This window comes from Mercenaria mercenaria, chromosome 15 (assembly GCF_021730395.1).
Source record: "Mercenaria mercenaria strain notata chromosome 15, MADL_Memer_1, whole genome shotgun sequence".
In the NCBI taxonomy this organism is placed as follows: Eukaryota; Metazoa; Mollusca; class Bivalvia; order Venerida; family Veneridae; genus Mercenaria; species Mercenaria mercenaria.
The window spans coordinates 53,036,388-53,061,237 of NC_069375.1; the positions used below are offsets into that span (position 1 = coordinate 53,036,388).

Here is a 24,850-nt window from a genome sequence, read left to right on the forward strand (position 1 = left end):
TGTTAGATGTTGTTTCATCCATTTATTAAGAAACAAAGAAATATTTTCACAAAGTTACTTACTTGAAATACATAGTAAATAACATTCACAACTTTAATATCACTACTGCTTAGTGGAATAAGATCGTAAGTTTATAACTATCTAAATAGCTGAACGAAAATGTTCAATAATTTCTATAATTGTTCGAAGGGGGTGGGGGAGGAAATAAACTGAAATATATTCCAGTTTTCTAAACAGCATTATTCCCAAAAAACTGTAATAATGATTTAAAATACCCCCTACGATAATTTCCACAATGACTAGTATTAATGAAGATGTTCGGATTATATTAGCAGATCCTCTCGCGGCCATGCGTACTTGCAAAATGTCGATTATTGGAGCCCGTACAGATTGATGGGTGTATTAAGAAAATACGTACCAAGAATAGTTCAAGTTTTTGCGGTAAATACTGATAATGTGGACCTTATACACATGTTACAGGTCAAAAATGAAAGCTATATGCACCAACTTTATTTGAACATAAACTATATCTTTTGTACCCAACAACGAACAGTAACATGTACAAAGTCATACATACGGAACTGTGTACTGTCACATACGTTTAAAGTCACGTAAGATATATTATTTATTTATTTATTTATTTATTTAACAAAATAATTATGCATGCATTATGAAACTTCAATGAAACTTTATGTTCATGATAACCAATAAGTTTATAAAGTCGCTAAATAAGGAAATTTGACAAAAATTAACAACACCATACAAAGTATGAAAGTATCGGATAATAGTGTGCTACTAATAAATAGGTCTGTAACTTCACGTGTATATTTGTACTCGAAATTAAAATCGCTCTACTTAATCTGAAAACTGTGTTAGTTGAATATTGTATTTATTTTGACCACCTCATTTTCATACCAGTGATTTTCATAAATTCTTCATTATACGGCTGAAAGTATTTTAATAAAGCGTTCTCTACTTCCGGTTCAATTGCAGGATGTGGTCGTCCTTTTTCACTGCCGAAACAGGACATATCCAAATCTTCTGGAAGCGTAGAATTTATTCTTAAACAATAAAATCCTTTCTCTTTATTAAAATAAAGTCTGTCTTTGCTGATGGAGTGGTCTATACCTAGAAAACTTTCCGTCTTGCTCAAACTCCGAGTAGGATTCTTTTTAAAAGTGTCACCGTCGATGATAAGGATTTGTTTGTAGGGAAAATACTGTAACCATCGTTTCAATATAACACTGTATGTTGACTGCATCACGTAATGGCTATCCGATATCACTGTTTTCGTCTTCTTGTTGTACACACATTCTTCAAACGTCGGTGCCTTCAGACGGTCTGGGTTGGAACTTTTTTGCTGTAAACCGAAAGAATATATTTGTAGCTATTGCGAGTGAAGTCTGAATACAGTATAAATTATCAACAAAGAAAAAGAATTAGGATATTTAATACTAAAATAAACTTGAAGAAAGAAAAGGCAGCAGATCAGTATAAGAATTATTTTTACCGCATTAATTAGATGATAAAACACCCTTTCTTAAACAATCTTGCAGCGATGTTTAAGACAATTTTATATAAGCTTACTTGTAAAAAGTGGGATAGTGCTCTAGAAACTGGATCTCGAACTAAGATGATAAGTTTCATCTTGGGGTCCATGTCATGGATTCGCTTCGGTGCCACTGGTGATGAGAAATACTGTGGTGATTTTTCCATCGTAACTTGATCTTTGGTACTGCACATCATTCGTTCCTTATACCATTCGTATCCATTCTCGAATTGATCACTGCTGAAAAATACCATTGCTGCGTATCCAAATTGCATCGCTACCTAAATGTGATATAAAAATATGCATGCTTATTTAGTATATTTATACATATCTATAGACTAGTCGAAAATTCTAACGCACCCTTAATAGTTCTGGTAATATCTTTGACTAATAGTGCATTTAAGTACATTTAGATAAAAGTCACAAATCTACAGACACAAGTTTTGTTATGATTTGTTAACGAACATATCATTCATAAGTATACAGAGGTGCGTACTAACTATTTTACTAAAACATGTCCAGATTAGGACTGTTTACAATATATGACTGAATAAACGAAATTCGCTCATTTGTAATTCTAGACATTTCCAGTCCACATGCTCAAGAGACCACTACTATTCAGAGACCGCTTGTATTAAGAGACCACTTTATCAGTTCCGTTGTGTGTGTTTTAAAGAACAAATTATGTTGTATTAAGAGACTACTTATGTGAAGAGACCAGTTTTGTCCTTTCCACGGGTTGTCTCTTAATACAAATTGTACTGCATGTGTATTTTTGTGGCTTTAAACAGTAGGCTGAGGTCGTAAAACACATACAATGATATCACTGCATTACCAGATATCACAACATTACAAGATATCACAGCATTACCTAATATCAGAGCATTACCTGATATAACGGCATTACCATATATCACAGCATTACCTGATATAACAGCATTACCAGATATCACAGCATTACCAGATATCACAACATTACCTAATATCACAGCATTACCTGATATCACAGCATTACCTAATATCACAGCATTACCTGATATCACAGCATTACCTAATATCAAAGCATTACCTGATATCACAGCATTACCTGATATCACAGGTAATCACAGGATTACCTGATATCACAGCATCACAACATTACAAGATATCACAGCATTACCAGAAATCACAGCATTACGAGATATCACAGCTTTACCTGTTATCACAGGATAACCAGATATCACAGCATTACCTGATATCACAGGATAACCAGATATCACAGCATTACCTGATATCACAGGATAACCAGATATCACAGCATTACCTGATATCACAGCATTACCAGATATATGTTATTAACGGTATTTTATCTCTAAATATATGAAATCTTTCGTACATTTGAAAGATACTGCAAAAAATATCAAAGGGGCGTAGAGGCATTATTCTTACCCGTACATTTTGGCAAATTTAGAATCCTCTTGAAATTTGTTAAGTTTTTATTGCGTGAATGTGGCTTTATAAATCAAAAATCCTTCTACAGTAAAAAGCATACCTTGAAATCAGACCTTAAACTGTCAGAAAGTTTATTCATCTATATCATACACATTCAAGTTGACGCTTCCCGAAATACTAAATTGTATTTTGCATTCTGGAAATAAACTTGAGTTCAGCTGTACAAAGTAATTCTAGATGCTTCTGTCTAAGAGTTGATATTCGCAATATGATGATATTGTGGTGTCAATATTGGATACAAATAGCTAAAGATTAAGGATATTATAGGTGTGTTTTCATGGTGATTTTTTTAAGAAGATGAAGGAAATAATAAAATGTGAGGTTCTATTGAGCATTTTATCAACTTTATACAGCACATTTGATAAAGTCTATGTGGAAAGCCACACGTTGTATCACAGGTTAGATATCAAAATTTCTTCTTTCTTTACCTTGAAGAAACCAAGTCACCTTTTTCAACGTCACCATTAGCTCTATACATAGAGCTCTGAATTCGGCTACCCATATCTGGTCAAACGGCAGCATGTCAATACATGCGATCAGCTGTTTAGACGGCATAAAGGCTATGACTACGTCACCATATACTTAAAAACACCATTTGAAACCTTCGTAAATTTGTGTTATGCTCAAATTATGGTATGGCTTTATTTCTACCCCACTACACCAAACATGTGATAAAAATCTTTAATTGTCTCAAAAAAAAGACTCTAGTTATTACTTACTTGTGGATGAACACCTAAAAAGGTGGAGAAAGCTTCTGTTCCTGCTTTCATAACGCCAATAATAAGACACGTGGGTAGTCTTTTCTTACAGTTCTTGTTCTCAATGAGGTCATACCTGCCTGTCTGAACAAGCTTATTCCGGAGTCTCTGTGTATACGTGTCACGCTGTCGCGGTAAATCTGTCTCATTCAGAGTACCTGAATATTTCCGCGCAAGCATTTCAACTTGTTTTTTCTCTTCTTCTGGTCCCACATTCGCTTCACTTGGCATTTCCTTTCGTGTGTCTCTTTGAACCATCGTGTTAACTTTAGATTCTGGTAATTTAATGGATAGTTTTCCAGATTGCTCAGTTTTCAATTCAGGTTCGTGTTTTAATGCATTTTCATGTATTTGTTCATTATCAGGAAATTTATTTGCTTTCACATCAGATTGAACTTTCAAAAATTGTTGTTCTTTTCCAAGTATGTCGAGTAGCACATGGCTGTCCTTTTGAACATTCAGGGAGTTTACTACTGGTGTGTCTGATACTTCATTTTTCATTTCAATAATTTCAGTTTTGTCTATTTCTATTTTTTGTTTCTCATCATTTATTGGATGAACACTTTTATATTGTTCTTTTTCAAGAGTGTTTAAATTATTTTCTACATTTTTTCGATGTGTGACCTTATCGGCTTTAACCTTGCTTGCCTTGGTGACTTCGTCGGCTTCATATGAAACTGTGGTGGTCGCCACACCATCTTCTTTGTCATTTACATGGTTGACATTGCCAGTTTTATCGGTTTTAACAGGTTTATTTATCAAGTTGTTTTTCTGCTCGGTCTGATGTTGTAATTTCTCTTTTAATATGTTTTCTCGTTCATTTTCAATACCTCTATAATTGATGGAAGTTATGATAGGGGTACTACTTGTACTGGAAGTTGAATCTGACACGTAATCGTCTGTATTAACGTCATTCTTACCGACTCTAATGTCACCGTGTTCATTTTTCCTAGGCTCAATAAAGCCGACAGATTTTTCCTTCTTTGATGAGGACTTCATACCTTTGTTATTTTCCACAGAGTCAACTACAAGCTTTTTGATACCATCTAAATGCGCCGTTTTCGCAGTGACTGAAACAAACGTATTAAAATTGTGCTAATATTGGAACAGAAACAGAATGGTCACAGAAATTCAAAGGCAGTAACTGTGAATTTAGGCAAAAGCCAATATCAAAGTAAACAATGTCTAGCAAAGAGCAATCATTACAAGTGTATTTATCTTTATTACTTTAACGAGCTGATATTCCACAGAAATATTTTCACAAAAAGAAATAAGTATGACCAACCTCTATTCCTATAGTCCGTTTCCTTTATGTAAAATATCAACAATAAACCGACCAAACTTCCCAGGGCAACCATTGTAGATGTCCGCATGGTTTGTATGCGGGTAATTAATGCCCGAATGCTGAAATGTATCAATACAAGTGAATATAAAACTTTGTTGTGTGCCAAGGACTGGTCTAACAGTCAAATATTTTACGTAATCTACTACACAAACGGAGTGATGAGTGATACATGCAGAATTTACTGATGTTATTCATCATATAATCGTTGTTTGTCCGTAAGTACTTGTCTTAGCTTGTTTAATAGCAGTAATTTGAAGTCTGACACAATATTTGCTTATCAGCATAGAACAGTACAGAATGGAATAGGACAACTTGAAGACGTTTAAGATGAAAAAAGAAACACACTCTGCAAGCATTAATCATCATCCTTACTGAAGAATTGAAAAAAAACACATGTAAGTAAATTACACTCGTTTAAAAACTAACTTATTTATTTAAATTTACAAAGAATGGATCTTACCGCACGTTCATCCTTGTGTTCCTTCTTTTTAAAAAATTAAATGCAAACTTTCAACCTTTACTTATCACAGAACAAAAGGAATAGCATTTTAATTGAGAACACAAATAATTATTTTGCCAACAGCAAACCACATTTATTAATTTCAGTAAAGTTGTTATCTATTATCGCGCGTAACATCTTAATTGCCATGTCAATACATACTGTACATACTAAAACAATATTTCATATCACAAAATGAACTGATTGAATAAGATAAAAAAAAAGACACACATTTAAAAAATTGTTTTTATACAGTTTGAACATGGGCATAAACATACGGAACGTTGCTACAGACCGTTTGAAAATATAAACAGAAGAAGCATTAAATTGTACATGCACATCCTCTCTCTCTCTCTCTCTCTCTCTCTCTAATATATATATATATGTTTTATAGAAACTAATTAATAAATTGATTCAAAATAGCACATTTTACCATATTCCAACAAAACATATTATTACACCCCAAAGTCCACCATAACAAATATCTAACATCGCAGAAATGGCAGATTACTCAACTATAAAACTACTGATTTCAAAGTACCTAATTTCACAGAAATGAATTTCTATATAATTATTATTACGTAAGTTAAGACATGAATCGAATACCGTGTATCTATATAATTTCACAGTGACAAAAATGAGTAAAATATCAAATATACAAAATTTGGTTGAAACAATTGGGAAACATGAAATAAAGAAAACATTTGCTTGTTCTACACGTAAGATCAATTATCCTTCAATCTCACGGTGAAAGATGAAATAATTCCAAATGGCAGCCTGTAGCTAACACTTCACATGTTTTTAACTGTAACTTACAGCTAGTATGTACATAAAGTTAAATCCGCGTATAATGAAAAATAATTATAAGATGAATAAGTCAATCAATCAATAAATATATAGATAAATAAATAAATCATGAAACTATAATTCTGTAAATAAATACGCATGACTACAAGTATTTTGATATATAACTGAATTATATATATATAATATCATTTATTGATTAAGTATTCAAAGCCTTTCCAAAACAACATCAGTGGTAATATAGGAAGTTAAAGTTGATATTCATGTTTTGCTTAAGACATATCTGCATAAAACACATGTAAAAAGTCGCGGGATGTCCTGGGTGATGGTATATAACTGGCTCAACCAGCATCAGTTCGCTTTCCAATATCTATCCGAAATATAAAACTACGCGAGACGTTGAAAATAATGATCATGAAAATATTGAATCAGTAGAAATACCCGTGTTAAATTTACGAGAAACGCATGATGAAACAATGTGTAAGATACAGATATTGCCAGACGGACATCGAATTATTTAGTGATGCCTCATAATGCTGAAAATTGTTCATGTACTAAAGAACGAAGTCTGTGTTGTCTGTTTGCACTGACTCACATTGTTCTGATGACTATCTTTCTTTCACTCTGTTTGTCATTTTAGCAGTTCCGTTGGCGCCATACAAAACCTTTTGATAATCTTTATACACATTCATTTTCGACCAAGAATAATAGTTCATATCCGTGCCCACTTCCCTAGCCCTGGCACTAGATGTTTTCCATTTGCTCGACGTTGTCGGTTGTGATAGTCTGCTAATCATCTCTTTTTGTTCCACCGTCGTCTCTCTCGCAGATTGTTTTGCGGATTTAAGTCGATCCGAGTTATAATTATCCGACTCCTCGGTAAGCACCGCGGAGCTGCATCTTGACCGTAGGGGTTTCGGCTCTCGCCATCCCTGAAATCTCATCCCTGAATGTTTTGCAGACACACATTTCTGAAATATATATATATATACAAGTGAAAAACAAATAACCAGCAAGCTATGTATCATTACATCACGAAACATCAGAAAAAAAAACAATTTAAAAATCAGTACACCCCATCACAATGAAACAGTTTAAAGATCAGTACAATCCGGAACTACATGAGGGTCACAATCGAAGTGTTAAAATACCAACACAAACCGGAGCTGGATAAGGATAAAAATGGAACAGATTAAAGAATCGGTACACACCAGAACTGGTCAAGGATCACAATGGAACAGTTAAAGATCAGTATAACCCAAACACAGCTGACGATTACGACATAATTTTTTTAAAAAATCATAAAAATCTGGACATTGCAAGGATCACTATGGCAGAGTTTAAAGATCAGTATAACCCACACATTGCAAAGGATTACAATGACACAGTTTAAAGATCAGTATAACCCGGATACGGTTCGGGATCACAAGATCAGTATATACCCGGACTCGACCGAGGATGACAATGACACAGTTAAAAGATCAGTATATCCTGAGCATTGTAACGATTGCAATAACAGTTAAAAGATCAACATAACCCGGACACGGTTGAGGATCGCAATGACACAGTCAAAATATTATAATATACCCGGACATTGCAAGGATCACTATGGCACATTTTAAAGATCAGTATAACCTGGACACGGCAAAGGATCAACATGACATAGTTTAAAGAGCAATATAACCTGGACACGGCAAAGGATTACCATGACATAGTTTAAAGATCAGTATAACCTGGACACGGCAAAGGATCACCATGATATAGTCTAAAGAGCAGTATAACCTGGACACGGCAAAGGATCACCATGATATAATTTAAAGAGCAGTATAACCTGGACACGGCAAAGGATCACCATGATATAGTTTAAAGATCAGTATAACCTGGACACGGCAAAGGATCAACATGATATAGTTTAAAGAGCAGTATAACCTGGACACGGCAAAGGATCACCATGACAAAGGATCGCAATGACACAGTTGAAAGATCATTATAAAACAGACATTGCAAAGACAATGACACAGTTAAAATATTAGTATAACCCGGACATTGCAAAGGATAACAATGACACAGTTAAAAGATCAGTATAACCCGGACATTGCAAAGGATCACAATGACACCGTTAAAAGATCAGTATAACCCGGACATCGCAAAGGATCACAATGACACCGTAAGAAGATCAGTATAAACCGGACATTGCAAAGGATCACAATGACACAGTTAAAAGATCATTATAACCCGAACATTGCAAAGGATCACAATGACACCGTAAGAAGATCAGTATAAACTGGACATTGCAAAGGATCACAATGACACAGTTAGAAGATCAGTATAAGCCGGACATTGCAAAGGATCACAATGACACAGTTAAAAAATCAGTATAACCCGTACATTGCAAAGGATCACAATGGCACAGTAAGAAGATCAGTATAACCCGGACATTGCAAATGACTCAGTTGAAAGATCATTATAAAACAGACATTGCAAAGACAATGACACAGTTAAAAGATCAGTATAACCCAGACATTGCAAAGGATCACAATGACACAGTTAAAAGATCAGTATAACCCGGACATTGCAAAGGATCACAATGACACCGTTAAAATATCAGTATAACCCGGACATTGCAAAGGATCACAATGACACAGTTAAAAGATCATTATAACCCGGACATTGCAAAGGATCACAATGACACCGTAAGAAGATCAGTATAAACCGGACATTGCAAAGGATCACAATGACACAGTTAAAAGATCAGTATAACCCGGACATTGCAAAGGATCACAATGACACAGTTAAAAGATCAGTATCACCTGGACATTGCGAAGGATCACAACGGCACCGTTAAAAGATCAGTATAACCCGGACATCGCAAAGGATCACAATGACACCGTTAAAAGATCAGTATAACCCGGACATTGCAAAGGATCACAATGACACCGTTAAAAGATCATTATAACCCGGACCTTGCAGAGGATCACAATGACACCGTAAGAAGATCAGTATAAACCGGACATTGCAAAGGATCACAATGACACAGTTAAAAGATCAGTATAACCCGGACATTGCAAAGGATAACAATGACACAGTTAAAAGATCAGTATAACCCGGACATTGCAAAGGATCACCATGACACCGTAAGAAGATCAGTATAAACCGGACATTGCAAAGGATCACAATGACACAGTTAAAAGATCAGTATAACCCGGACATTGCAAAGGATCACAATGACACAGTTAAAAGATCAGTATCACCTGGACATTGCGAAGGATCACAACGGCACCGTTAAAAGATCAGTATAACCCGGACATCGCAAAGGATCACAATGACACCGTTAAAAGATCAGTATAACCCGGACATTGCAAAGGATCACAATGACACCGTTAAAAGATCATTATAACCCGGACCTTGCAGAGGATCACAATGACACCGTAAGAAGATCAGTATAAACCGGACATTGCAAAGGATCACAATGACACAGTTAAAAGATCAGTATAACCCGGACATTGCAAAGGATAACAATGACACAGTTAAAAGATCAGTATAACCCGGACATTGCAAAGGATCACCATGACACCGTAAGAAGATCAATATAACCCGGACATTGCAAAGGATCACAATGACACCGTAAGAAGATCAGTATAAACCGGACATTGCAAAGGATCACAATGACACAGTTAAAAGATCATTATAACCCGGACATTGCAAAAGATCACAATGACACAGTAAAAAAGATCATTATAACCCGGACATTGCAAAGGATCACAATGACACCGTCTGAAGATCAGTATAACCCGGACATTGCAAAGGATCACAATGACACAGTTAAAAGATCAGTATAACCCGGACATTGCAAAGGATCACAATGACACAGTTAAAAAATCATTATAACCCGGACATTGCAAAGGATCACAATGACACCGTTAAAAGATCAGTATAAACCGGACATTGCGAAGGATCACAATGGCACCGTTAAAAGATCAGTATAACCCGGACATCGCAAAGGATCACAATGACACCGTTAAAAGATCAGTATAACCCGGACATCGAAAAGGATCACAATGACACCGTTAAAAGATCATTATAACCCGGACCTTGCAGAGGATCACAATGACACCGTTAAAAGATCAGTATAAACCGGACATTGCAAAGGATCACAATGACACAGTTAAAAGATCAGTATAACCCGGACATTGCAAAGGATCACCATGACACCGTAAGAAGATCAGTATAAACCGGACATTGCAAAGGATCACAATGACACAGTTAAATGATCATTATAACCCGGACATTGCAAAGGATCACAATGACACCGTAAGAAGATCAGTATAAACCGGACATTGCAAAGGATCACAATGGCACAGTTAAAAGATCATTATAACCCGGACATTGCAAAGGATCACAATGACACAGTTAAAAGATCATTATAACCCGGACATTGCAAAGGATCAGAATGACACCATCTGAAGATCAGTATAACCCGGACATTGCAAAGGATCACAATGACACCGTTAGAAGATCAGTATAACCCGGACATTGCAAAGAATCACAATGACACAGTTAAAAGACCAGTATAACCCGGACATTGCAAAGGATCACAATGACACCGTAAGAAGATCAGTATAACCCGGACATTGCAAAGGATCACAATGACACCGTAAAAAGATCAGTATAACCCCGACATTGCAAAGGATCACAATGGCACAGTTAAAAGATCAGTATAACTCGGACATTGCAAAGGATCACAATGACACCGTTAGAAGATCCGTATAACCCGGACATTGCAAAGGATCACAATGACACCTTTAGAAGATCAGTATAACCCGGACATTGCAAAGAATCACAATGACACAGTTAGAAGATCAGTATAACCCGGACATTGCAAAGGATCACAATGACACCGTTACAAGATCAGTATAACCCGGACATTGCAAAGGACCACAATGACACCGTTAAAAGATCAGTATAACCCGGACATTGCAAAGGATTACAATGACACCGTTAAAAGATCAGTATAAACCGGACATTGCAAAGGATCACAATGACACAGTTAAAAGATCAGTATAACCCGGACATTGCAAAGGATCAAAATGGCACAGTAAGAAGATCAGTATAACCCGGACATTGCAAAAGATCACAATGACACAGTTAAAAGATCATTATAACCCGGACATTGCAAAGGATCACAATGACACCGTAAGAAGATCGGTATAACCCGGACATTGCAAAGGATCACACTGACACAGTTAGAAGATCAGTATAACCCGGACATTGCAAAGGATCACAATGACACCGTAAAAAGAACAGTATAACCCGGACATTGCAAAGGATCACAATGGCACAGTTAAGAGATCAGTATAACCCGGACATTGCAAAGGATCACAATGACACAGTTAGAAGATCCGTATAACCCGGACATTTCAAAGGATCACAATGACACCGTAAGAAGATCGGTATAACCCGGACATTGCAAAGGGTCACACTGACACCGTTAGAAGATCAGTATAACCCGGACATTGCAAAGGATCACAATGACACAGTAAGAAGATCAGTATAACCCGGACATTGCAAAGGATCACAATGACAAAGTTAAAAGATCAGTATAACCCGGACATTGCAAAGGATCACAATGACACCGTTAAAAGATCAGTATAACCCGGACATTGCAAAGGATCACAATGACACCGTTAAAAGATCAGTATAACCCGGACATTGCAAAGGATCACAATGACACCGTTGAAAGATCAGTATAACCCGGACATTGCAAAGGATCACAATGACACAGTTAAAAGATCAGTATAAAACAGACCTGACGGTGGATCACAATGGAACAGCATAAAGATCAGTACTGTCCGGACCTGGAGAAGGGTCTCATACAATGGAACAGTGCACCCAAGTGCAAGCTAAGGATGTCAGCGGAATAGTTAGATATAATGCAACTCGGTGCAGGCTTAAGATTACAATGCATAATTAAAAGATCAGTACACTCTTTAGCTGAAGATCAAATTTAAAGTTTTACCGGGAACTGGCCAAAAATTACAAATGAACAGTTTCAAGATCAGCTAGTGCTCTCTGGAGCTTGCTGAGGATTGCAAGGACCTGGATTAGGATCATAATGGATCATTTAAACTGAAGGTCAGTAAATCCCGTGGCAAACTGAGGGTCACAAAGGAACAGTTTAAATTTGAAGACAAGTACACACTGTAACAGTAGCAGAAGATTTTGTAGAACGGAGTGGAGAACCGAATTAATAGTATTTAGCTTAACTAGTCTTTAATTTGTGTTTATAACAGAATAGTAATCTCGCTTATTGAAACCTAGTGACCTTAAAGCTATAATCTGACTTTATCACACATTATTTGCTAATTAATTTGGACATGGTCCAGCCGGTTAATTTGGGTGTGGGATCATTAAGTCAGTTCTACAGGTCTCCCTATTTTGCAGACATTTTGGCAGATTTCAGATTGCAGTCTGCAATTTTTTGCCTTAATTGCAGACTTTTTTTTCTGCAGTTTGCAGATAAGTATTTTATTTCTACACATGGTGTCATCCCCAATAGGTTCTGCTATAGTTTTGCTGCATAGCATAATAAAAATTAATCAGCTGTTAAGCAAAGATTTTAAATAGGGTTAACTATTTAAGAAATAAATGTTAGTGTTGAATGTCCCAAAAAGTATTTTTTTTAAAGTGAGTTGCTTAGTTTATTTTCTTAAGGATTCTCAGTTTCTTCATATCCTAATATATTTTACACATCTTCTATATAACTGCGTGAAAAGTACACATCAGTTTTCAAGTATGATTAGAAAATAAAAAATGTTGTTTTTGGGGGGGTTTTTTTGTTTGTTTTTTTCTTTTTTTTTTTTTTTTTTTTTTTTTTTTTTGTAAAATCACATTTCCCCCTTGTCCAAATAAAATGCAAAAAGCCCCAATTAATTACTCAGTAAGCGCTGAATCATCTATTAAGTAAGTGTGAACGGTGTCTGAATTTCAGTTTCTTCACAAGTGAATTTTGATAATAATATTTTGTTGTTGTTGCTGCTGCTGCTGGATTCTAGAAAAGTATAATAAAATATAATCTGCATTCTGGAATAATAAATAATTGTGCAGAATGTATAAACGCAAAACTAGACCCATATAGAATGCCCCGCTTTTCTTTGGATTTTTATTCAGCACTGACAATATTCTTTAAGAAAATGTAAGTTACAGACATTTAAAACGAGTCCTGATGTACGCTGCAGCCATGGGAAATATGTCTATTTTATATAGAAAAAAAGAAGAACAGTCATTTAATGTGTACTATCTAAACAGTCTTATCTGCTTGCAGACTGCAGTCTGTAAATTGGCAATAAATTGCAGACTGCAATCTGCTAAAATGTCTGCAAAATAGGGAGACCCAGTTCTACATCCTACGGTTTTATTTGCTAACTAAATGCAGTAGCGAAGATTAGGTCCACTTTTGTCATCGTCGTCGACGACTGTATAATAGACCTTATGAAATCGTTGTAAGAAAGTAACGCGTTATGTGCCAACGGAAAACGTTAAAACATGTTTGAAATTGTAATTTTGGTCATTTGTCATGTGTCAGGTCCTTATATCTGCTGTAAGTCATAACGTTCAGGACAGCTTGAGAATGCATTGAACCATGCCGGTATCTTGTTACTAAAGGTATTTTAAATAATTTTCAGACGGTAAGTGGTCTAACACAAGTACGTTAAAATAATTAACACAGTTCTAACGACAAAAATTTAGTATTGAATAAAAACTAATTGATAAAATAATTCCAGCACAGATCCAGTTTTGATTGGCGAATGTTAATTTTACTAAACAGCTGTATAGCGTTATATCAGTACAAGGGAGGCAAGTTGAAATTAATGATCCAGTAAATTGTCTAAAGTAAAGTTACAGTAAAACAGTAGAGAGTTTGAGATTTCAACCTTCGCCTTCCTCTTCAACGTCTCTTGCGAAGTTAACGTATGAAGTTGAAGTTCGATTAAAATTCCTTGAGATTTCAAACATTAGAATGAACCTTTCTTCATTTTATCCGCCTTCAATTTATCCGTAATTATGTGTAGGTTACTAACCGAGTAGGAGGTGTTCATGAATTGAAAATACCCGCGCTCGTGCGAATCGTGACATCGAGAACGCGTAGCGCTCGAGGTGTTACCGCACGAGCGCGGGTATTTTCATTTCATGAACACCGATCTAAGAGGTAAGTAACTGACTTACACAACGTCATTTTAATTTGTTAGTTTTTATTAATTAATTTATTTATAAGTATTCCCTTCTCCCAGTCAGAAAAAAAATGATTGTGGGAATTACTTGTCTTCAGCAAGTAAATTGAAATACGTAAAATGATATTAGAAATAGTTTATGAATGAACGTTCTGCTAACTCGAGTATGTAAATGCATTTTTGTTAGCCGATTATTTGTTGGGAGATTTTCATTTTACAGAAAATTAAACAACGCACCAGTATGGTCTCTGTAACATCAATATTTCATTTTCTGAAGTTCACATTCTCATGAACTGCTATTTAACAATTATGTTTCCGAAAATGGTATCATCTGTTTATCTGTTAAACTGAAGTCCGCAATTTGTTTCATTGTTATCTTTTAATGCACAACTTCACACTTCGGTTGCATGTTTATAAAACATTTTTCTTGATAAACTTAGTTTCGGGCTCTGCATTTACATTTACGGTTTCGTCATGGTCATGGTCGTTATCATCATCATCATCATCATCATCTAACAATATTAATAATTATTATGATTATCATCTTCTTCTACTCCTCCCTGTTAAATACTGAGCCGGAATGTATATCTTGTAGATGAAAACATGACGATCGTAATTCAAAGGTAAAAATATACAATATTTTAAAAAAAATAAGTATACATTTTGTAAATGCTACTTGACGCAGGTATTGTCTATTGTCCGTAAGTATTGACCTAGCACTCGTTAATCTCCGCCAGTTTTTTCAGGGGGAGGGGTCCATTATTTTACGAAATATTTGTATCCTAAAATAACCAATATAAATAACAAATGGCACGGTGGCATAGTCATAGTGGTAGCTGTCTGACTGCAACACACGATCCCACGAGTTCAAAATCACCTCAGACCATTTTTTTTTTTAATTCAATGTAATGTTGTTATCGATGTTTCTTTTACTCTTACAATATCTGTGTAACATATTTCACGAAATCTGATTGTTTTCTCTTGTAGATCTTGTATTCATTTTCAGGAAACGCTGGTGAGTTTATCTAAGATACTTTTAAATATGTTTTATTCAAAAGTTTCCATAACGTTTATAGACCATAAGTTATGATCAAATAAGTATATACGAAATATTTATTTCGCTATTTAACGTCAGACACCGAGAATTAATTTAAGGAAAATATACGGAATATTCTTGAGTGTCAGGTCAATATTTACGGACAATAACCTTGCATTATATAAACATTACAGTTTGAACTCATCTAACATTCTTTTCACGTGCTCAGGTATAGTATGAAACCTGTGCACGAGCGCAGGTATGGTATGATACCTGTGCACGTGCGCAGGTATGGTATGTAGGTATTCATTTTGGTTATTAACCCGTAGAGAACAATAGAACAGTTGTGTAAGATCGTTTCTTTCGTGCATTTTGATATCGATTGCCCAAAAGGGCAGGACATTTATAAATTTACAAGAGGTTTTAAAAATAAAAAATAAATAAAAACATCTCAGTTAATACAATTAATGCATGGATATTAGTGCGATTACGATAAAAAAGCAAAAAAGCGAAAGAATATGAACAATGTAAAAACTCGTTGATGTTGCTCCAAACATTTAGATTTGATATAAAATGATGACAGTATACAATGTACGATTGTAAATCATACGTGGGAGGAAAGGACTTCGGACACTTTCTGTATGAATTTGCCTACTCCAAGATTGAAAAATAAAGTACTAAGAAATAAGTATTTAATTACATATGCCATCAAAATATATATTTGAGATTATTTCTTAAAGTCAAATTTTCAGTATTTGTGTCATAGAACAGTGATTTTTGTTCTAAATAGAATTACGTACCCTGTTATATAGATATAAAAAGTGTTTTGCTTTATACAACATTGTTCCCACCCGTGCATCAAAACCATATTTGGCCAGCATATGTAGATATTAATTATACACATTTTCTGTGACTATTGTATTGATGCAAGGGGTGGAACAGTACTTTTAAACAAAAAATATAACTACAGGGTGTTCCCAAATGTAAAGTAACCAATACTTTTTATATTCATTTTTAATAAATTGATAGTCACATATTTTACATATGTTTGTAACTCAAATACTATACAAATGTTTGAAAAGGTACACATAGGCATGTTATACATGTGAAGTAGTGAAAGAAGCAAATACTGTGAATTCATTATTATTCGTTGCGTTAAATTTTCATTGGCTTATCCTGGTTGTTTGTTGCAGTAGATTTTGACAAATATGTGCTTTAACATACTTGCAACACACCCATGCCCCGCTCCCCCCCCCCCCCCCCCCTCGCGACGCGCACGCCACTAGCGATGAGGATGTAATTTGTTTTCCATCTTGTTTATATTTTGTTATATATTTTTCATTTCTTTATTTTTTCATCTTCTTCTGTGCGTTTATATTTATTTTTTAGACACATACTAAATGTCACACGCATTCATCACTTCATGTTCTTCCTTTTGTGAAAACTGAATTGAAGACTGTTGTTTGCGGCGGACTAGGCCTAAACACCACAAAAAAAGAGGCAGTATGTGCACAGCAGTTAATCTGATCCTGACTATAGTGTATCCAACAGAAATAACGCTTGGCATTGATATGCCAGTGATGCATAGGTCAAGAGCAGTAGCTTCATGGCAGGTCATATCGGTGACGGTTTCACATTCAGTGTGATGCCACGAAAGTGATGTGTCAAGTCGCTTTCCATGCAGATGGCATATATAAATACGGCTAGACACGAAAACGAACTAAAAGGTCCAGCCGATTTCAGGTGGATTTTTTATGCAGCGACCTGGATACATTTTTATTACATGTTTAAGCCAAATGAGCCGTGCCATGAGAAAACCAACATAGTGGCTTTGCGACCAGCATGGTTCCAGACTAGCCTGCGCATCTGCGCAGTCTGGTCAGGATCCATGCTGTTCGCTTTCAAAGCCTATCGGAATTAGACCAACCGTTAGCGAACAGCATGGATCCTGACTAGTCTGCGCAGATGCGCAGGCTGGACTGGATCCATGCTGGTCGCAATTGCACTATGTTGGTTTTCTCATGGCACGACTCATTTGCCTTAAACATATAATAAAAATGTATCCAGGTCGCTGCATAAAAATCCACCTGAAACTCGGTTGGACCTTTTAGTTCGTTTTCGCGTCTAGCCGTATTTATATATGCCATCTGTTGGTTTTCCCATGGCGCGGCTCAAATGTTATCTGTGCCACTGGTACTTATCCCAAACAAGAACTAACCCTACGGTCTTGATAAAATGACTGCCTTTTCTTAGTATTAATGTTATGCAGCACACAACTATCTGCCATCACTTGTAACAGAACTATACAGACATGTACATGTACTTATATAACTACCTGAACCACTGTAATAAAACTGACCGGTCACTTATACATGTATACCTATTCACACATGTAATGCATCAATAACTTTACATTACGAACAGTGTATAGATAAATCAAGTACAGGTTGTTTGCAAAAATATCGTTAAATATATGCGACAGAGCAAACACAAAAGGCATGACCACAAAATATAAAGGACAGATTCATCCGTCATGCTGTTGTCTAGTATTTCATAGTTTTTCTTTTATACGCCCGAAGGGAAGTATTATGTTATACCCCCGGTGTCCGTCTGTTTGTCCGTCCGTTAGCAATTTCGTGTCCGCTCTGTAACTTTTGAACCCCTTGAAGGATTTCAAAGAAACTTGATACAAATGTTTACCACACCCGGACGACGTGCAAAGCGCATGTTTGGATGTCTCACTTTAAGGCCAAGGTCACACTTAGAGGTAAAAGGTCATATGAGTGTGTTTCGTGTCCGCTCTGTAACTCTTGCACTGCTCGAAGGATTTCAAAGAAACTTGGCACAAATGTTTACCACATTGAGACGACATGCAGGGCGCTGTTTTCGGATGACTAGCTTCAAGGTTAAGGCCACATTTAGGAGTGAATGGGCTTGAACCACTTGAAGGATTTCAAAAAAAAACTATCCACAAATGTTCACCACACTGAGGCGACATGCAGAGCGCATGTTTTTGACTCGTTTCAAGGTCAAGGTTACACTTAGGGGTCAAAGGTCATATCTGACTTTGCTTTGTGTATATTGCTCTGAACTGCAATGCTCTTGTTTTTATTTGGCAGATCCTTTTTTTGCTCTCTTACAAGAATTGTATTTGAATTACTTCAAATCACTTTTTTTAACTTTTTTATTATTGGCCGTGGGGAATTATACCGAGACCACTGTGGTACAACATGGATGGTACATCCAATTTTTAGATGTATTTTGACCTAACTTTTCCTGGTAAGAAATTTTTTCTGGACTAAGAATATTTTTTTTGGAACTTGTACTTTTTGTTGTTCCTGTCCTATGGGCTTCAACAGTCAAGTTCTTTAAATTTTGCTTCCATTCTCTGATGTAACCCTTCGGGCGTATATTACCCCGCTTGGCGGCGCTCTTGTTATGAATACAATTAACAATCGATTGAAACGAATGCAAGATATTCTCCTGATATCATATGTTTTGGCATCATGACATTCTGCATGACTCTGTATAATGCCCAACTCTCAGACAGCATAAATATAATCGTGCCAAGTCACCATGTGTCTAGCGAAACAGCAAAGACATGTTAGGTGGAGACGAAAATTGTCGCACAAATTAACATGTGGGCATATACATGTATTTGTTTGAATATACTATTTTATAAGTAAAGCATTTGCAGATCCAGGAATTCCGGTTAGGGGGACACCATCTTTAAGAGGGGGTCACCCATTTCAGAGGGGTGGAGGGGATGGGGGTCACACCGAGTTTCACGACCGATTTTCTTTGTAAAATGTAAGAATCAAAGGGGGGATTGACCCAGGCTCTGGGTCCGTGCATGACAAGAATGGAGTTATCCCATACGGCTAACAGGAAACTTTTCGCATCATGATATAATATATCAAAGAAGTATAAAAATTTATAGCTCTTTGAATATATCGGAAATTGTCCGATACTTCGGGAAACAAGAATTTTCCGTCTTACTAGTACCATTTTATGATTATAATTAAAACGCAACTGTCGTATAAAGTGTCAGACAGAAAAGGATTGTTTTTATCTGGAAGTGAAAATAAAATGTTCCACCAAATGATAATCGCACGTAATTATTTATTTTTCAAGAAAAATGACTGTCCTGCCATATGCCTCCATCCAGATTTCAGTCTCTGATGCAGAGTATGTGGACAGAGTAGATGAAATTGACTTTCGTGATATCACACATTCAAACGTTCAAAACTACACTTCATACGACGAAAGGCCCATCTAGTTTAATCGATACCGCTTGGGGACGCAAATATGCCGTAGAAGTTTAAGTTTGAACAAAATCTCAATGCTTCTCAGAATCAGTTAATAATTTCATACTTCCAGGTTCAATTCAATGTATATAGTTAAAATTATTAACCATACAAAACTTCATTATTCTTATACTAATTGATGTGTTTCGTATCAAATTTGGTATTATTCTTATACTAATTGATAAGTGTTTCGTATCAAATTTGGTCTAATTACACATATGGATAATCGAATAACTTAATAAGCAGAAATCCTGAAATAAAGCTTTTTTATTTCATATAGTAATAAAGAGAAGTCTTAGGCTTAGTTGATATTACATGGAAAACTTTAGTAGCAACGTCTGTTATAGATAAAATACACGCATATCGCTGACGTTTTACCCCAAATATATATGAGAGACGTTGGTTGAAATCTCAAACTCTATTATTACACTCTGAACCTCCTGCCATGTTATTCTATGCACTGTTTGCTATTTTATGTTTACTTAATAAAAATGTAGTCTAAATAAAAAAAAACATAATCGCTAATGTAATAGGCCTACACATGCAGAAAAATGTATCTGAAATGAATTACTTAAAACAGACCATTTAGAAATTTTAAGTGTAAACGTTTTCTAACTTTTTGGATTACCTATGAAAGTGATCGTGTAATAACCTGGGTTTATATAAATGCAATTTGTGTATTGTATCAACTCATATAAGACCACAAAAAAGTAAATAGGGACTGTTTAGAACTGATCGTCGGATTTATGCACGTGAAACTGCTGCGCCACAAATACCTTCCTAACAGAAACAACATATTACAAATGCAACTCCTGGGCAAAGTTGTAAAATATTTTAGATCTAATAAATTACAGGAGTAAAAAGTATACGATCATTCAAAATTAAATATTATGCTTACTGGTCTTTGTAATCTGGAAAATTCTGCTCCGTGTTTAGAGCTTGTTAGAAACACGGAGCGGTCCGTGTTCTTGTCACTCCTGATGGTGGACCTGGTCGACCAGCTAACGTTCACGTCAGAAACTGACATGGCTTTAAATTAGTTTCAGAAAACCACTAGTGCTACAAACTATGACGATGAAACTGTTTAATTCATTTATCCTCAAACACGTTTCCCAGTCTTATGATTAATAAACAGCAAGACACAACTTAACATCCATGTGTACCGAAACATCCATTTTTACGTGGAAAATTTTCCTCAACTGCAAAATTGTACCTCAGAATGGCATAAAATTGAAAGGTTTAAAATGTTAACGTTTTATTATTGATCTACGGATTAATTTGTGTCATTGATTTAATCCTTTAATCTATGCTTAATACTTTCTAATTTCAATCGGCAAATACAATGTCCCCATTTCAGATAATAATCTCGTCTGTTTTTAGAACACACGCATTTAACTGGTTCCAAATTAAAGTTATCAGTTTTACTTTTGGTTCGAACACTCCTATGAGATTTTACTACAATGTATTCTACACAGGTCTCCGACCTCTGTGGAGACCTCGGCAACAAATGACTTCTGCTCCTGCATGGGTCTCTTTATAGTGGATACCTCGGCACCAAATGTCTTCTGCTCCTGAAAGAGACTCGACATTTGTTGAGACCCTAGCATCAACAGATCCCGACACTTAAATTATGCTCCGCTTCTTGACATCATCATAAGAAAACAGGAGGGCCATGATGGACCTATATCACTCATCCGAGATTAATTGCCTGCTTGAACAGTTTAAAGTCTCTATTAATATACAGGCAGGTAATGTGTATGTTTGGGCCGGTGGTTCTACCCCGATGCTCGCAAATGCCTGAAACAATAACTGGACAGGCACTCGAGTCTTCCACCGAAATAGTTGACCTAAAATATATCGGTTTAACAATAAGCCCTACAAAAGACACGAAGTTGTCATTACCTGAAGATGTCGTTTGCGAGAGGAAGTAACTGCAACGATTGCGAAAATTGATGAAATACTTAAAGTAAAATCTCTGAATGTATTCAACTATTATAATTTACTATACACAATGTAAAGACTATATGCCCTGGACATGGTTGGCATATCCCATTGATATGTTAAATATGAATCAATAGGTGTTAACTATTGACCACAGGCAATAAGCTGACGTGTATGAAACGGTTTTCATCTTTGTCAATGTAACCTTGACCTACGTACCCTAATATTAATGGGACAACTTTCTTACCCGAGACCTGTCTCAAGGTCATCGAAACCTTGACCTTTGACCTACTCTCCGGCAATATACTGACTACAGGCTAACATCCTATGACGTATGTATGCCAAAGTGTTCTTTAGTTATTTCTGATGCATACAAAAGCGGGGCACTTCAGTTACGAGCTGAAACCATTTTAAGTCTCAAATTAACCATGATTTTGACTAAATACACGGTGGGGAAACCACGTGACTAACTTGGGTAACGTGCACGCAAAAGTGCTAAAAATAGGCCCGCTTCAGGTATGTTTTTTCACTATAACTTTTTTGATCCGCAATTGTTTTAAACGAGATTACGTGCATAAACCCCGCAATAAAAAGCTCTTTCATCGGATATATGTAACTTGATGAAACTCTCTCCCGTTTTTACGTAATCCTTGCCCAACCGATTCGAAAGATGCAAAATATTTTGGTAACGAACACGTGTTTACAAGTTACACACCTAGCACAGATTCTGCAGAGAATTTCCGCTGAAATTTAAGTTTAAAATAAAGCTTGTCATTGTCCAAAGTCCTGTACCAAATAATTAACATGACTATTCAGGAATATTAAAGATATCGTAAGACAAAGGGTGCGGTAACGTACACGTTGCGGTTTTTCAGGTGACGTACACGTCAAAGACTATTTATCATGCATGTAGACCATCTTTGTCTTTAAATGACTGAATTGTTAACATTTTGACATTGTTAAAAAAGATGCAAATGCTGGGAATAGGCTGTTTTTCTTTCGGTATGTTAGTATATACAGAAATGCTACAGTGAAAATGTGTAGCGTCGGTCCTCATCCTAGCTTGGAAATAATTACACGTTTACAGCTCTTGTATATCTATACATAAATAGGTAAGATGATAAAATTTTGAAATTATTTTGCTCTAAAACCATCATATGCGCAACTGACCATGTATCTTTGAGTGAAAAAGTTGACAGTTGCTTACGGGTGATGGAAGCCTAGTACTTGCTCTTTCCAGTAACGATAGTTAGTTTAGTTGTCCGCACCATATGATTCTGACTTTTGAAAGAGACAAACAAAAAGAAGTATTAAATACGCATATAGGTATAATTGTTGCACCGAGAGTAACAGTAGTAAAACTATTATCTATTTTTAGCACGGAGAATGAATATATTTGCCAGTGCGAAATGTCTTTTCGGAGAAAAAGTAATTTAAAGGCACACGAGAAGAGACATAGTGGAGCGTGAACCTACCACTGTTGTGGGAAAAACTTTTTTTGGACGACCCATTTTCTAAAAATAACAACAGAAAAAAAAACTTGTTACTTTTCTTTTTGACATGTTTATTTTTTGTATATCATTGATTTTACTTGGATTCCATACAAGTTTCTTATACATACAGAGAGGTAATTAAAAATGGAGTCAGTAAGAGTTATGATTCCTTATCACTGCCCTATCTTTCACTGACCTGTATTAATGTACAAAGTATCAAATCAACCCTTCATAGTTTTTGGCTTGGGCTTCAGTCAAGCTTCTTGCATTTCCTTTTCATGCATAAAGGGAGGTGATTCAAAAATGGGGTCAGCTAAAGTAATGGTTCTTTGACACTGCACTTTGCTTCACTGACCTCTATCAATGTATCAAGTATCAAGACAATCCTTTATATGGTTTTGACATTGGCCCCAGACAAGCTTTTTCCATAGATAAAGGGAGGTTATTCAAAAATAAGATCAGTTAGAGTTATGGTTCTTTGACACTGTACTTCCTTTCATTGGACCTCTATTTATATGCAAATTTTCAAGTCAATCCTTTATATAATTTCGACTTGGGCTTCAGACAAGCTTTCTATATAACGATAAGGGGAGGTAATTTAAAAATGTGACCATTACACTGCGCTTCCTCTGTCAATGTGTAAAGTATCTTCAAATTCTTCAAATAGTTTTTGACTTGGGCTCTGGACAAGTCTTTTTTATAAGGATAAGGGGAGATAATTGAAAAATGGGACCACCTAGAGTTATGGTTTTTTGATACTGCACATCCTCTCACTGTGTTCGATCATTGTATGAAGTAACAAATTAGCACCTTTATTATTTCTTGAGTTACGCTCCGGACAAGAAGCGTGACGGACGCCAGCCGGTCGCCAACGGACAGAAAGACGGACGACGGAAAAGTGATCCCTGTATGTCGCAGCTACTTTGTAGTAGGCGACACAAAATCTGTTTAAATCAACTGTACTTGGTTAAAAAAAATTCAACTTTTTTGCGACATTTTCTAACTTTTTTTGCGATCCAATATAGCTTAGTTTAGTAAAATAGTTAATTGTAATCTCGTTAATGCTTATATAAGGTATTTGATTTTGTGAATGAACAGCCTAAACATAACCGAGGCTGTTACTTTAAAGCTTTGGATGTAACTGACGCATTTATAAACAGAGATATCTATTAGTTTACTACCCATGCAATTACACAATTGAGTGGAAAATGAAAACTGTTTAAGACACAATATCATACCTTTTTGCACAACAAAATTCATGTTTGATTTACCCTTTAAGCCCCGTTTCATACGATTTTGGCAGCTAATTTGTGGTAAAAAGTTAACTTTTAACAAGCCTATATTAAATGAAATACCAGTAAGTATTTTATAGTGCAGATAATACAGTTTTGCTTGTAGA

General features: G+C 35.8%; 1 protein-coding gene across 1 annotated transcript; it reads right to left on the reverse strand.

Annotated features, from left to right (window-relative positions):
- Positions 1-458: 458 nt before the first annotated feature.
- Positions 459-21,606, reverse strand: LOC123564321 (uncharacterized). Its single transcript, XM_045357859.2, has 4 exons — positions 21,474-21,606; positions 3,760-4,868; positions 1,588-1,830; positions 459-1,360 (listed from the first exon to the last, which is right to left on the reverse strand). Exons 1-4 carry the CDS (start codon positions 21,604-21,606, stop codon positions 890-892), a joined length of 1,956 nt encoding a protein of 651 aa, XP_045213794.2. The 3' UTR covers positions 459-889.
- Positions 21,607-24,850: the final 3,244 nt, after the last annotated feature.